General features: G+C 33.6%; 1 protein-coding gene across 12 annotated transcripts in view; it reads left to right on the top strand.

Annotated features, from left to right (window-relative positions):
* The window catches only part of LOC18434564 (GDSL lipase), a 27898-nt gene extending 12711 nt beyond the window's left edge, over positions 1–15187 (top strand). For 2 of the 12 annotated variants that reach the window (XM_020667323.2, XM_088870069.1), the window contains exons 3-6: positions 2823–3011; positions 9524–9642; positions 9859–10073; positions 14838–15187. In XM_020667323.2, coding sequence (XP_020522982.1) covers positions 2823–3011; positions 9524–9642; positions 9859–9912 — 362 coding nt within the window. In that variant the 3' untranslated portion in view covers positions 9913–10073; positions 14838–15187. Of the gene's footprint in view, positions 1–971; positions 1140–2819; positions 3012–9523; positions 9643–9858; positions 10074–11641; positions 12074–14837 lie in introns of those variants that run through there. The other 10 variants (XM_006844632.4, XM_088870068.1, XM_088870073.1 and 7 more) reach the window with 9 other exon arrangements.

Here is a 15187-nt window from a genome sequence, read left to right as displayed (position 1 = left end):
AGGTTATGCGCAGAAAGTAGATGTTGATTATAATGAGATTTTATCTCCAGTGGTGAAACACACTTCTATTCGGGTTTTACTAGCCACGGTTGCATTGTTTGATTTGGAGTTAGAGCAGTTTGATGTCAAGACTGCATTCGTTCATGGAGAGTTAGAAAAACATATTTATATGACTCAGCCAGAAGGTTTTGTTGTTAAAAGTAAAGATGACTACGTCTGCAAATTAAAGAAGTCGTTGTTCGCCCAAAAACAGTCTCCTAGGCATTGGTACAAACGTTTTGATACATTCATAATTGGACATGGGTATGTCAGAAGTAAGTATGGCAATTGTGTTTATTTTAAGAGATTTACCGATCGTTCATTCATCTATTTATTGCTTTATGTGGATGATATGATTATTGCTGCAAATAATTCTTTAGAAATCAGTAAATTGAAGACTTAGCTTGCCAGATAAGTTGAAATAAAAGATTTAGGTTCAGCAAAAAAATTTTTAGGTATGGAGATTCATAGAGATCGAAAGTTGGGTAAATTATGGCTATCTCAGAAGGAGTACATTGAGAAGGTCCTCACTAGATTCAGGATGAAAAATTCAAAACCAGTGGATACTCCTCTTTCTGCACATTTCAGATTTTCGGCAACATTATCTCCAAGTTCAGATGCTGAAAAGGGATACATGTCGTGTGTTCCCTATGCGAGTGCAGTTGGAAGTCTTATTTATGCAATGGTTTACTCTAGTCCAAATATTTCTCATGCCGTTAGTGTTGTTAGCAAGTATATGACGAATCCAAAAAAACAATATTGGCATGCGGTAAAATGAATTCTGTGTTACCTAAAGGGTACATCAGATGTGGGTCTGATGTTTGATAGAGATAGAAAGTTTGGTGACAAGGTTGTTGATTATGTTGATGCTGACTTTGCAGGTGATTTAGACTGTATGAGATGTATTACAGGTTATGTGTTTATATTTGCAGGAGCTGCAATCACTTGGAGGTCTGGTACAAGCCATTGTTGCTTTGTCTACGACTGAAGCATGACTGTTACTGAGGTTTAGAGGGCTTGTAAGCGATTTGAGCTTACGCCATGATGGAATTGTCATTTATTGTGACAGTCAGAGTGCAATACATTTGGCGAAGAATCAGGTATATCATGCAAGCATGAAGCATATTGATGTCAGATACTATTTTATTCGTAAGATCATAGCTGAAGGTGATATCTTGTCACTGAAGATTGACACTAAGAAGAATGTTGTAGATATGTTGATAAAGTCGGTTCAATTACAGAACTTCAAGCTATGCTTGGACTTGCCTAATGTGTTGCCCAAGAAAGCGCCTGTGGAGGCGTGTGTGGAAAAGACAATCGATGAGAATTTCTTTTGGAATTCACGCTAAGGTGGAGGAGATTTGTTGATATTTATCTTGAATTCTGAAATCTTTAATTTTAGAGGATTGGTTTCCTCTAATTTAAGTTTCTTATTTATTTGGGTAGAGCATATTATTTAGGATCTCAGTTTATGGATAAGTCCTAATTGGATTAGGATAGAGCCTTAGGTCCACATGGATAGGAATAAAGTTTCTTATTGATAAAGTAAGGAAAGTTGAGATTGGTTTGACGTCGTACATGTTTTCGGGACTTTATTCTCTCTATACAAAGATGCTTTTCTAAAGAGATAAAGCATGTGTGAAAAAGTAGCCCATACATAGGTGCACTTTTGGGTTTGTCCTCTCTTATAGAGAGAGAAAGTGCATAGAGAAAAATAGAAGAAAACTTTTTGGGGTTTTTGGAAAGAGAGAAAATTGTAGAGAAGAAGGCTTTGTGGGAGATTGAGTCTTCGGTTCTCAAGTAAGTTGTCTTGTAATTTTCTTTCTTTGATTTAGTTAAAAATATCAATCGTCTTCGCCTATGGATGTAGTCACAATTGTGACGAACCACGTAAATCCTATTATTATTTTTTTGTCGTTTATTTCCTGCTTTATTTTTGTTGCTTGTTGCTTGTTTTTTGTCGATTATTTTTATCGTACTTTATTTGCCAAAAATCAACCCATTGGGTTTAGAGCTTCCGTGCACAACATATTTAACATGGAAAAAGTTTATAGAAGGGTGAGGCCCTGAACAATCAAATCAATACGCACCTCAAGATTTCACTTGAAGAGGTTGTTTTGATGCCCAAAAGTCCTCAAATCGATAATCTCGACCACCTCAAGATGTATGTACATGAGAAAAAATAGATTTCAAATCTTGAAAATAGTGCATTTTATAATGCATTTTGTGGACCATCAAATTTTTAAGTGTACATAAATTGCTTGATCTAGACTATTTTTGAAGCTTTAAAATTTATAATTATAAATGAAAATAAATTTTCATGCCATTACAAAGATTTCTAGTACTAAGACAACATCTTTCGATACTATTTGAAGGTGTCTTAGCCTAATACAAACCACACCCATATAACATTCTTGAAGTCTTTGTTTTTTTTGTTCACATATCCAAAACAAAAATGACCGGATTCGAGGAGTTTAGGCATAAAAAAAAATTGTCGGGAATTTTTGATGTGCGCCTTACTTTGATTGTTTAGGGCCTGGATAAATAAACTTTTTCCTATTTACACAGGCGACTATAGAGTCTATATATAGTGATCTATACTGTACATAGAGTCTCAACTTGAGGCCCTTTATCGAAGTGAGCGGACCTTTTTCTTGCTCTTCTTTGATAACCGATAAGGGCTCAATTGTTTATTCAATTATTCTTTATTTTTTCCTCCCAAATGGGAAAGACTTTTATATGCATTTGTGAAGTCTTGCTCTATGGTTTGGTGCTCTTAGCAGGGGCTCTTGCTAATGGGGAGAAGGTGTTGCTTCTGGTGTTTGGGGACTCTCTTGTGGATTGTGGCACCAAAAATTACTTAAATACATCAAAGGAGCACAGGGCTAATTACTATCCTTATGGCCGGAACGTGTTCTCTGGAGAGGCGACTGGCCGGTTTTCCGATGGCAAGGTTACTCCGGATTTCATAGGTATTTTTCCTTTTCCTTTTCTCTTGAGCTCGACTTTGCAGTAGACATATCAGTTTGGGTGAGGGAGGTCAAGGGGTTAGAACTTCGAACCAATAAAATTTGTTCTCGAAAAAGCTCTTACATGCTAACCTAGCTTTTCTTTTCATTTATCTCCCTTGTTTTTGTGATTTTCTATAATTTTTGGTGAGTTCTTTTTTTAAAAAAAGGATTATTTTTTTTTTTGGAAATTTCCTTCTTTTTGATATTTTTTTTGAGCCAACTGTTAATATCTGTGTTAAACTTTGATAACGTGTCATCTCAGTGGTTTTTGTGCTTCAATTACTTATTAACCATTGTTAAGAGCTGTTTTCTCGTTCTTCCTGGCCTAGTTTTGGACAATAACACTAAATTTTCAAGAAGTAAAATTGATGAAGTTGGTGTCTGGTCACTATGTTTTGATTAGGTCAAGGATTCCAAATTTTAATTTATCCCTACTATAAACCAAGTCAAGTCAATAAAAAATATTAGTGTTATAATGAACGTGTTTATTTTTGTCTTCTTGTTTTGGAATAAAATTACATGTTCGACATTATCACGAAATTTTTTTCATCATAATAATAACATTAGGCCTTAAAATATCTGAATAAATTAGAATTATGTGCAACCATGGTTGAACCCCTATGAATTCTTGTAAAATAAATTGAGAAGAAGAGGCAAGAAGAGAGAAGAAAATACAATTTTACGTGGTTCGGTATTTTGGGCCTACATCTAAGGTTGAAGGATTATTCAGTTGTGCCCATTATTTCATTCATTGAGCATTAAATAAAAAATACAAGATAATAACTAAAAAGAAATTGATATCCCCAAATATCTCCTAAATATATCATCATGATATTCTGCATATCTAGTTACCCAAAATACGGGTTTTGGGTAACTATATCAGCTGTTATCATCCGTGTATCATATTTTAGTAGTTATCTGTACATATCTGTACACAGATATATTTCAACACTCCCCCTCAAGTTGGCACGCTGATATCTATCGAGCCCAACTTGCTTAATGTTTCTTGAAATTGTACTTTTTTTGTGGCGTTTGTAAGGATATTGGCAAGTTGATTTTTGCTTCTAACGAATGGAGTAGTAATTTCTTTGGCTTGAACTTTCTCTATCACAAAATGACAATCTGTTTCTATGTACTTAGTCCGTTCATGAAATACCAGATTTGATGCGATACGTATAGTAGCTTGGTTGCCGCAGTTCATAACCATTGGACGCAAAATATTTAAACTCATATCGTTGAGAAGAAAAGTTATCCAAATTAATTCACAGGTTGTAGTTGACATGGCTCTCTATTCGGCCTCTGCACTTGATCGAGCAACCACCAACTGTTTCTTACTTTTCCAAGCTACAAGGTTACCCCTTACAAATGTACAATATCCAGTGGTGGATCTTCTATATATAGGACTACCTACCCAATCTACATCAGAAAAGGGAATGATAGAAGTATGACCATTATCTTTCATTAAAATTCCTTTTCCAAGAGATGACTTAAGGTTCCTTAAAATTCGATTGACAACTTCAAGATGAACAGTTTTTGGAGAGTTCATGAATTGACTTACCATACTGACACCATACGCAATATCAGGTCCAGTGACAGTGAGATATATATATCGACCAACCAAACGTTGAAACATTCCAATATCTTCCAAAACTTTGTGTGAGTCTATGTCAGCTTTATAATTTGTCTCAATTGGAGTATCAATGGGTTTACAACCTATCTTTCGTGTTTCGTGCAAAAGGTCTAAAATATATTTCCTTTGGAAAATAAAAATTCCTCTATGAGAGTATGCAACATCAATTCTAAGAAAATATTTGAGTTTTTCCAATATCAAACTTTGTATGAAGGTAATCTTTCAAATTTGTATTGCATTTGAATCACTTCCTATTATAACAATGTCATCAACATAGATAAGGACAACAACATTTCCGGACTACCTTCTTTTTACAAACATGGATGAATTGGCATTACTTTAAGAAAACCCTATATCAATAAGAGCTTGACTTAATTTTGTAAACCATACCCTGAGAGACAATTTAAGCTAATAAATTGCTTTCATGAGCATACAAGCCAGAGTTTGTTGCCTTCTTGAGGATGACCAGGAAGAAGTTTCATGTAAACTTCTTTTTCAAAATCTCGATGCAAGAAGGCATTTTTTATATCTAATTGATATAAAGGCCAGTCATTGTTGCCAGCAATAGAAAGTAAAACTCTCACATCATTCATTTTGACTACAGGAGGAAAGGTTTTCTTGTAGTCAACACCATACGTTTGAGTGAATTCCTTTCCAACAAGTCTCACCTTGTATCTCTCAATAGTTTCACACTTCTATATTTCATTTTATAGACCCACTTGCATCCAACTGGTTTTTCTCTTTCGAAAGAGTAACAACATCCAAAGTATGATTTTTCTGTAAAGCAACAAGTTGCTCTGTCATTGCAGTCCTCCATACTGCATTTGAATTAGCCTCCTTAAAGCTAGTGGGTTCTTTAATTGATGAAATTTTGGTAAAATAAAACACTATATTTGGGAGAGAGTTTCTTAAAATCCATTTGTTTCTCAATAGGATAACGAATTTGATGATTGCTTTACTTGACATGATATGTATAGTAATCCTTTAAACCCGGAGGAGGATGACTAATACGATCAAATCGTCTTGGTTGAAAGTCATGAGGAATTATTTCCCCTTGATATTTATTTGAATGAGTCTCCTCATTAGACTCTTGGGGTGTTTCAAGAATGGATTCTTGAACTATTTCTTGACTAGGTATAGTACTCTTAATGATTTCGATTCTGGAATCAAAACCATATATATTTTAGAGATCTTGGGTAGAGGTTGTCTTGCTAATCTCTCCATGAGGTATTGATACTAATTGTAGAGTTCTCGGGAACCTCTAGCTTACGGAACCTGGAATCTCAAATATCAGGATCCTACCCAAGATCGTGTACACGATTATCTAAATGCGAAGTATATGATTACAACTATAAATCGAGTGCAAGAAATAAAGCAAACATAAAAAATTATACCACAACAATACACAATTTACATGATTCATCCCGTAAAGCTACATCTATGTCCTCGGCAAGTAAAAATTCACTATCTCAATGAAGATTACACTTTTGAGTTATAAGAGATAATACCTATCTCTAAACATCGGTAAATGCCATCACCGATATTCCTTTCTATACTTGTTCTCTCGACCGAGCAACACCGTTGATCAACACCGCAATACCGCTACCAGAAGATAATATTGAGAGCAACCGAGATATTTTCTCTTTCTAGAAGTGGAAATAAATCAACCCAAAACTCCATGGGTATATTACCTCTCTCTTGGAGGCTATGTCTCTCTCACTTGGAGACCATATCCTCTTTAGAGATCCATTCCCATAACCTCCAAGGGGTGACCCTCAACATGATAGGATATTATGTCTTTATTGAGTCTCTTATATAAATACCACTTTTTTGCTTTCCAAGAAAGTCCATTTTCATTTTTCCATAATACCTTTAATCTTTAGAAAAGAAATATGGGTATGGTGATTTAGCTATCACTATACTCAACAATCTCTACCTTCATAGACAAATCACCATAATTGCCTTGGCGATATTTATTGGATAGATTTCTTGATTTCTTCACACTTGACTCCATTGTGAAAATTGTGGAAATTTCACAAACAATTTGCATCCATATTTTTCCACCTCAAACCATATATCCATCCAACTCCATTATTCATATTTTTCTTAATGCAAGCCTTAGCTCCCGTATATACCTTGTGTTATGATACCAGATAAAATAAATTGAGAAGCAGAGGTGTGAAGAGAGAAGAAAATATAGCTTTACGTGGTTCAGTCTGTCGGACCTACATCTACAGTTGAAAGGCTATTCAATTGTGCCCATTGTTATTGAGTATTAAATAGAAAATACAAAATAACAACTAAAAAAAATTGATATTCCCAAATATCTTTTAAATATATCATCCGTTATCATCTACGTATATGTAGACGGATGTATTTCAACAGCTCTTAACCAGGGTTGACAGATACATAGTTTCTAAAACTCAAGTTTCAATGTTAAAAATCTTGGCCTGATGATCAAGTAGCGGAGGACCCAACATAGTGTCTAGTTTTGGAAGAACATCTAAACTTGCCAAAGATAAAATGGACAGAAATTTTTTTATATTTTACCAACCAAATAATTTCTTTCTATTGTCGGAAATAATTGAACCTGGCTTATTGTCTTTGTCCGAGAAAGATCGATCATTGATTGTACTCAAGGGGAAAAATGGTCTCAACTTTGACCTTTATTCTTATCTAAAGTGGGATTTTTTTCTATTTTTGGAAATAATTGTACCTGGCTTTTGGAGTTATTGTCAGTGTAGCAATGATTTAGGACCGTACGTCAAAGTTGAGATCACTTTGTCTCTAGAACATAACGTACGAGAATTCTACTTTTTATTTTTATAAAATAAAATTATTATTTATTGGTAAAATATTGAATAATTGATTAAATAACTTTACAAAATAACTATAAAAGACAAATCATTCCATTGACCATTAAGATTAAGATTGGTACTTATCCAGTTGGGTACCTTGATTAAAAATTTATTCAAAATAATCAAATTCTCTTGTTTAGCAGGGGTGTTTTTGTAATTGATAATTTGATCTCGTTTTGGCAATTCGGGAATCTAGAGCAATTTATGGGTCAATTAAGAAAAGGAAAAAATTATATAGAGCTGAGGCTTTAAACAATCAAATTAGAGCCCACCTCAAAAATTTTATTAGAAGAGGCCGTTTTGATGCTCAAATATCCTCAAATTGATTATCTCAACATCAAAATACATAGACATGAGAAAAGAAAGGAGTTCAAGTTCGGGAATTAATGCATCTTGGAACGCATTTTTCGACGGTCAATTTCAAGTTTTCGTAGATCTACTTGATGCACACTATTTTTGAAGCTTTAGATTTTGTAATTAAAAAGAAAAATATATTAAAGGCTATCACAAAGATTTTCAGTGTTGAAACCACATTTCTCGGTACTATTTGAAGATGCACTTTACTTTGATTGTTTAGAGTCTCTCACACATTCTCTCACACCCTTAATGAAAACACCATCGATTATTCTAGGTTGGCAATACTAAACTACCGCATAATGAAAATAAGTTTAATTATTTGGGGTTTGCAATACAAAACTCAACCTTTTCTTTTTTTTTTTATAAATTGCAAGCCCTTATTCTATGTTGTTAGCCCTGAACAACTTGGGCGTTTTTACTATTTTGCTCTTGCAACCTATGTGGGGTTAAATTACTAAAATCCTCTACTTGTTCTCTATGAACAATTTGTTCATTTTTACCGCTGTTCTTTTGAGTCCTGTAATTCGGTGAAAAAACTATAAATCGTAAAAATCCTAATTTTAAATGAGATGATTTAACCACCTTAAGGAATTTATAAGGCAGTTTTCGCTCGTAGTGTCTTCAAAAGATTTTTTTTATTATAAAATTGCCATTTGTTACTCTGGTTGATAGAGAAAGTCTTTATCAATTTCTTTTCTTCTTCTTTTTTTTTAAAAAAATTGGCATTTGTTACTTTGGTTGACAGAGAGAGTCTTTATCAATATTTTTTTTCTTTTTCTGTTTTTTGATTTTTTTGGTTAGGTTTTTTATTGGAAGACCGGGAGGTTTTGAAAAGCATTGAATTAAAAATCCCCATGGTAAAATGATCTCCTTTTTTGTTTTATTTTAATTTATAGTTTGTTTGTTAATTGTGGCCCAGACCCACTCTAGAATTCCCTCAGACCGGATGAATAAGAATCTGATATCCGGAAATTCACTGCCCAATTCCAATTATTGAATCATTGTTTAAAAGTTTAAATTATCTTAGGAAATTGTCAGGAAAATTTCCTAGTCAAATTCTAAAATTTAAAAATAAAAATCAAAATAGTCAACATAATGTTCTTTTGATATCATAACATATGCTTTTCTTATACTTGTGTTGCACATTTTCTGTTTAATATTTTACATTTTTTATACTAATCCACCTCATGATCATGTATCTTATTATGGGTACTTTGAAATTGAATCAAATGATATAGGTAGAATGTTAAATAATTCATCTTACATAGGTATTTTGATAATTTTCCCTATTTATTTTGAAATATAACTTTACTACTAAATCAAATTTGATTGTAGGCTCTTTCAATATTTAAAAGAAAATATACATCGACCCTAGGATGACATCCTCCTTAGGACATCCACCATCCAGCACTTTGTTCGACGGTGGCCAGGTTGGAATAATCATAGTCCATCGCCATAAGTTAGATCTCGTTTGGATGTGCTGATATCCCTGTCCCAACATTATCTTCGCTTGTGATTGCAGGCATTCATGAAAATAGGCGCTTATAATTAGATATAAAGATTCTATACTATGTTATCTGTGAAATCTCTCTCTCTCTCTCTCATATTAAGCTTCATGGAAATTTCAGCTGAATTCGTGAATCTTCCAATGATCCCGCCGTACTTGCAACCGGATGCCGATCTTTCGTATGGAGCCAACTTTGCCTCTGGGGGAGCTGGAGTTCTCTCTGAGACAAACCGAGGAGAGGTATCATCAAACTTCATTTTATTTATTTATTTTAAAGGTGATTCATCACTATCATCAGTAGAATCTTTTCTCAATTTTTTAGGGTCGGCTACACAAATCCTCGTCTGCCATGCTACTCTATCTAGAGCTATACTCTAATTATTTTACTTTATTTATTAGGTGATTATACTATGAAAAACAATAGTTTTAAATATTGTAAATTGACAAAATTTTCAGGTCATAGACATGGGAATGCAAATTGAGCAACTTATCCAACTCAGAAAAAGTTAGGGGATTTAGAGGTTGAGAATGCGTTTTCAAAAGCAGTTTATCATATTAGTGTTGGACTCAACGATTATGAGGTGCATGTCGACCATTACGATGCACATGAGTTACATGCCAAGGATGAAATTGTCCAAATTGTAATGGGAAATTTATCAAGACAAATTCAAGTAAGTATTGCTAATTTTATTTTTAATTTTAACTTTTTTTATTACGACAAATTCAAGCAACTCTTGGTTTTTTTTTTGGTGGGGTTTGTATAAGGTTGAAGCCCTAAACAGTCAAAATAAGGCGTACCTTCAAATAGTACATAAATATGCCTTTTTAATATGTCTTTTTTCTCATGTTCATACATGTTGAGATCGGGATGATCGATTTGAAGAATTTTGGGCATTGAAATAACCTCTTCTAGTGAATTTTTAAGGCGCGCCTTAATTTGGTTGTTTAGGGCGTCGCCCTTATATAAACTTTTCTTTTTATTTTTAACTTGTATTTTTGGGATTGTATGGAATTCGACCATTATCATACACAAACGAATGCCACAGACACCTCAATCTATCAGATGTAGAGGTGGATGGTTAGGGTGTGTCATTTATCTGCCTCAAAGTCCGAAGGAACTGTTTTTTTGGGATTGGAGTGCTTCTAATGGTATACCCCTAGTTGTCCAATTTCATATTAATTTGTGATCTTCTTGTACAAGAAGTAAATGGTCTAGATATTTAATTTTTCCCGTTCTTTTTGCCAAAAGATTCATGCTCCTGTATATGTATGATATCTATTTACTCACTCGGGTAAAACCCAATCTATGAGCAATTTGAGACCCTAATTTTTGAGGATGGAAACTCTTCACCCCATGGGCTAACTTAAATTTATATAAAAAAAGAAAAGAAGTCCATAATGCATTCTCTATAAACTTGAAAAAAATAATATCTCAAGATTGCAACTAGATCTACCTATATTTAAAGGGTGAGATCTAAGTGTTAGAAAATTAAAACTTTAAATAATCTATTTGTAGACAATCCCTTAAAAAAATAAAAGAGAAAAGAGATTTTTTTTGGGGTAAATCAATGCGGGAAAAGATCCCCTACCTTGGTTTTTCATTAATAAAGGTAATAAATACAAATCATAATTTTACAGCCTTTTTGCCAAGTCAAGTAAAATGATATTGTTCTCCATTCTTACATGGCTATTAAACTGTGGCCATTAGAAAAAGACGCGGTTTCTATGTGGCCAAGTATGTAGAAATGCGGGTCTATTAAGAAATCTATTTTTTAAATGGATTTTTGGATTTAATATTTAAGGACATATAATGTCTAATGTGAAGATCATGAATGTGAAAACAATAAGTAAAATTTAAAAACTAAAAATAATAATTCTAGTAAAAGAACATTTGGACCGTTAGTTTCTATTGTTTTTAGAGGAAACACCTACTTGTATCCATCTTTAAGATGGATGCTTTACACTTTTTGGACCGCATATGTTGTCATGCGGTCTAGCCTACATGAGACAATTTTCCATTAGAAAATTCTAACAACTGAGGAAATACTCGATGACTCTCTATGGTCCATACATGCCTCAATTAACATAGGAAACATAACTGCTTTTGAAAAATAACTCAAACCGTAAATTGGGTTTCTCTAAATCCAAGTTTTCTCTAATTTTTAAACTTGTTTTAATTTTAAAAAGGTGTTTTAGGTTTGAATTGATTTTTAATTTTTTCTTTTTTATACTCTTTCAGGGCTTTTTGGACCTATGTTGGACAGGGGATGAATCCCCTGTTCATAAAAACTTCACATACTGTACTCTCTCTCTCTCTCTCTCTTTAAGTGTCCATTAACACAGTCTCTCTCTCTATGTGCTTTTTTTCTTTTTTTTCTTTTTTTTTTTGGTAGAAACTGTATGAGCATTGTGTAAGAAAATTTGTATTGGTGGGACTGAAAAACTTAGGGTGCACCCTTGATATGCGAGTATTTCGCAATGGCGATTGCTTAGAAACTGCAACTCAGCGTAGCTCATCTCACAACGTGGCTGTGGAGGAGCTCTCAATCACCCTGCCCTCCAAATTAGAGGACTTCAAATATATCTTCTTTGACCAATTCCAGTTTTTGAGGGTTAGGGCCGAGGAACCCCGAAAATATGGTAAAGGCACACACATTTATCTAAAAGAAAAGTATACAAAGAGGTAATTTACTTTTAATATATAAAGGTCACAATCACTCTTGCCATTTAGATTTCAATCAGGTGGTTGTGAGTGTATTATTGATTGAACTCAGAGTTAAAATTTTTTTTTTTTGAACTTTGTAATACATTCTAAACCATCCAATTTAACATCTAATGGTTAGTAGCAATTGTGACTTTTTTATAATAAATATAGATACTCTCATAATACACCGTCCCATATTTACCTGTGTTTTATGTTGGAAATGGTTAACATCTATTTGAGGTGGCAGCTTAGATTCCAACGAAAAATGCTAAAAAGATCATGAAACTGATCATCAGGACCTTGAGATTTATGGATTAAAGGAAAAGAAATAATTTAGCCTTAAAAGTAAAGTTTCTCCTCAAAACTCATCCGATAAACACTTTGGGCCCATCCTGTAAATACTTAGGGTATATGAAATCCTTATGATGGCTCTAAAATCTATTGAGTATGTATATTGTGCTCCATCAGGAACGTAATTTACTTCTACTCCCGAGGTCAAATGACCTACTTGAGAAGATTTTTTCAATAAAATTCTTTGGTAACCACCTTAGAATCAGTATATGATTATTCTCCCAAAAAAAAAAGAAGAGTTTTCTAACACTTTGATCTCACACTCTAACAATTAGACGGTTTCTATTCAATCTTGAGGCATTAGTTTTTTTTTTTTCAAGTGATTAGAGGGTGCAAGTAGGATTTTTATTATTATTGAGGATAATTTATTAGTCAAAGATGTTATATCCCCAACATTTGGGGTCCTAAAACTGATCTTGGGTGCTCAAAAAATAATACAGATTTTGCGGAGCCATGAACATTTGAAAACATAAGGTTCAGATAATTTATTGCACTATACACTATTTTTAGGGATTGAAGTTATTATTATTGTTTGTTTTTGCATCCATAATTATCAATTTCGAGATAATTTATTTAAAGGTTTTTTTTGATGCCGAAACTGCAACTTTCGGTAAAATTTGAGACAGAGATTTGCTTTTTTTTTTTTACAGCGTAAGCCTTATTTAAACTTTTCTTTTTGGTAAACACCAAATGGTGTTAAAAGTTAAAAGTGGTTTTCTTCTTGGACACGGTTTTTATTTATCGACAAGTCACTTCTTAAAAATATATTTTGGAGATAGATTTTTGGATTTAATTTTTAATGATACGTAATCTCTAACATGGAAATCGTGAATATAAAAAAATAATAATTTTATTAAAAAAAATATGAACCATTAATTTTAATTATTTTTAAATAAACCACCTATTTGTATCCATCTTGCAGATGGATGCTTTATACATCAAGGACCGTAATATCAAGGACCGTAAATGTAGAGATGCAGTCCAGTAATTAGTAAATATAAGTAGTACAAGGTCATTGGCCAATAGATGATTGCCATATGGACTATTCCCTTTAATTTGGTGTTTTCTTCCAACGGCAGCAGTAGAACAAACACGTGCGAATACGTGTATGTAAGGTTGCCAATGGCCATATACGTTAGGTTCGTGCCAGCCATGGCCATACACGTACACACATAAACATGATTCTTAGAATGGTGGACTCATTTTACCCTATTTTTCATATAAATTCTATTTTTTATTTATTTGTTTTTAGCAGTGTTTGAAAAATCGATGTGCCCTCGAAAATTGGCCAAAAATCGATGTGCCCTCGAAAATTGGCCAGGGGTTGGGTTCGAGTAACTAGTAAATTGTCTTAATTGGGTAGGTCATGACCGGTCAAAAAAGTGTTAAAAAAAAAAAAAAATACAAAAAAAATATGAAAAGCATATTCAAAGATTGATTAAACAAAACACATCAAAAAGAAGTTGAAAAATAGTGAAATAAATAGATTTTAAAAAATTGATTTATGCCCAAGGGTATTTTCAAAATTTCTAAAAAAGACTGAAAAATATAAAAATAAGTATTCAAGGCCAAAACGGTTTCCAATCTTTCCCAAAATGATAAAAAATATTAAAAAATACATTACAAACAAACTCTTATTTTTTGAGATTATATATATATTTTAAAAAAATTTTAAATACCCAGCCGGACCACTAAGACTGGATCGGCCAGTTCCTGATTCCAGTTTGACTTGCTGGTTCTAAATTGGACCAGTCGAGTTTACAAACACTGGTTTCGAGCTCCTACTTGAGGCTTGCATACACACATGATTGGGGACCATTAGACCCTAATTTCAACATCCTAATTTTTGTTTAGGGATTGGATACTAAGAGACTTTATAGCTCTTCCAAGGATATTACAACTATTTATAGCCATTATGTCAAATTGGATGGCTTGAGTTATGTCAAAATGGTTGCATTTTTTGTTTTTTTTTTTTTTTTTTCCAACTTTTATTTTAGTCAATGATATGAGCACAACTGCTTAATTTGAAATTTATAAGATAAGAATGATTTGACCTCATCGTGCTAAACAATAAAAGATCTCTTTATATACTTTTCCTTTTATTAATGCACAAATCTGGGCTGCACATCTCTTTCTTCTCTAATTCTGGCTATGCAGTCTGTACTACTATACCATGAGTTGGTTAGGTCGTATAATCAATTTCCATACACACTGTCTCACTTATCTCGACTGGGCCTAGGCCACAATGTGATCTTTGGGCCTAGGCCCAACCAAATTTGTGCCAAGCCTGGCTCGGCTTTTTGGCATCCTCACGTGTGTACACTCGCACACAAACACAAAGGAGGTTAAAATGACATAAAAACATTTTTTTAAAAAACAGGATTTGTTCATGGCCACCAGGCTTGTTGCGGAACCGGGCCACTCTGAGGGTTAAACACGTGCGGAGGTAAGAAAGGGGTCACTCATTACGAGCTTTGCCCGGACTCTACAGAACACATGTGGTTCGACTCATACCATTACACAGAAGATATACACAAGCAAGCAGCCGTAGCAATGTGGGAGGGCAAGGACCCTACAGTGAGGCCTCTCTCCCTCTCAAAGAATTCTTGGAAGGAAAGGCAAAACCAAGGTAGCTTCAAGCATTTGGCATTCCTCCTCCTAAACCAAAGTATAACATGAAGAGAGCTTCTTCTTTATTTTTATCGTGTGATTAAATTTTTAGATTCACTA

The sequence above is a fragment of the Amborella trichopoda genome, chromosome 6, assembly GCF_054954075.1.
Source record: "Amborella trichopoda isolate Santa Cruz 75 chromosome 6, AtrichopodaSantaCruz75HAP2 v2.0, whole genome shotgun sequence".
Lineage (NCBI taxonomy): Eukaryota > Viridiplantae > Streptophyta > Magnoliopsida > Amborellales > Amborellaceae > Amborella > Amborella trichopoda.
The sequence above is the reverse complement of the archived record's forward strand: the minus strand, read 5'-3'. Positions and strand labels throughout refer to the sequence as shown.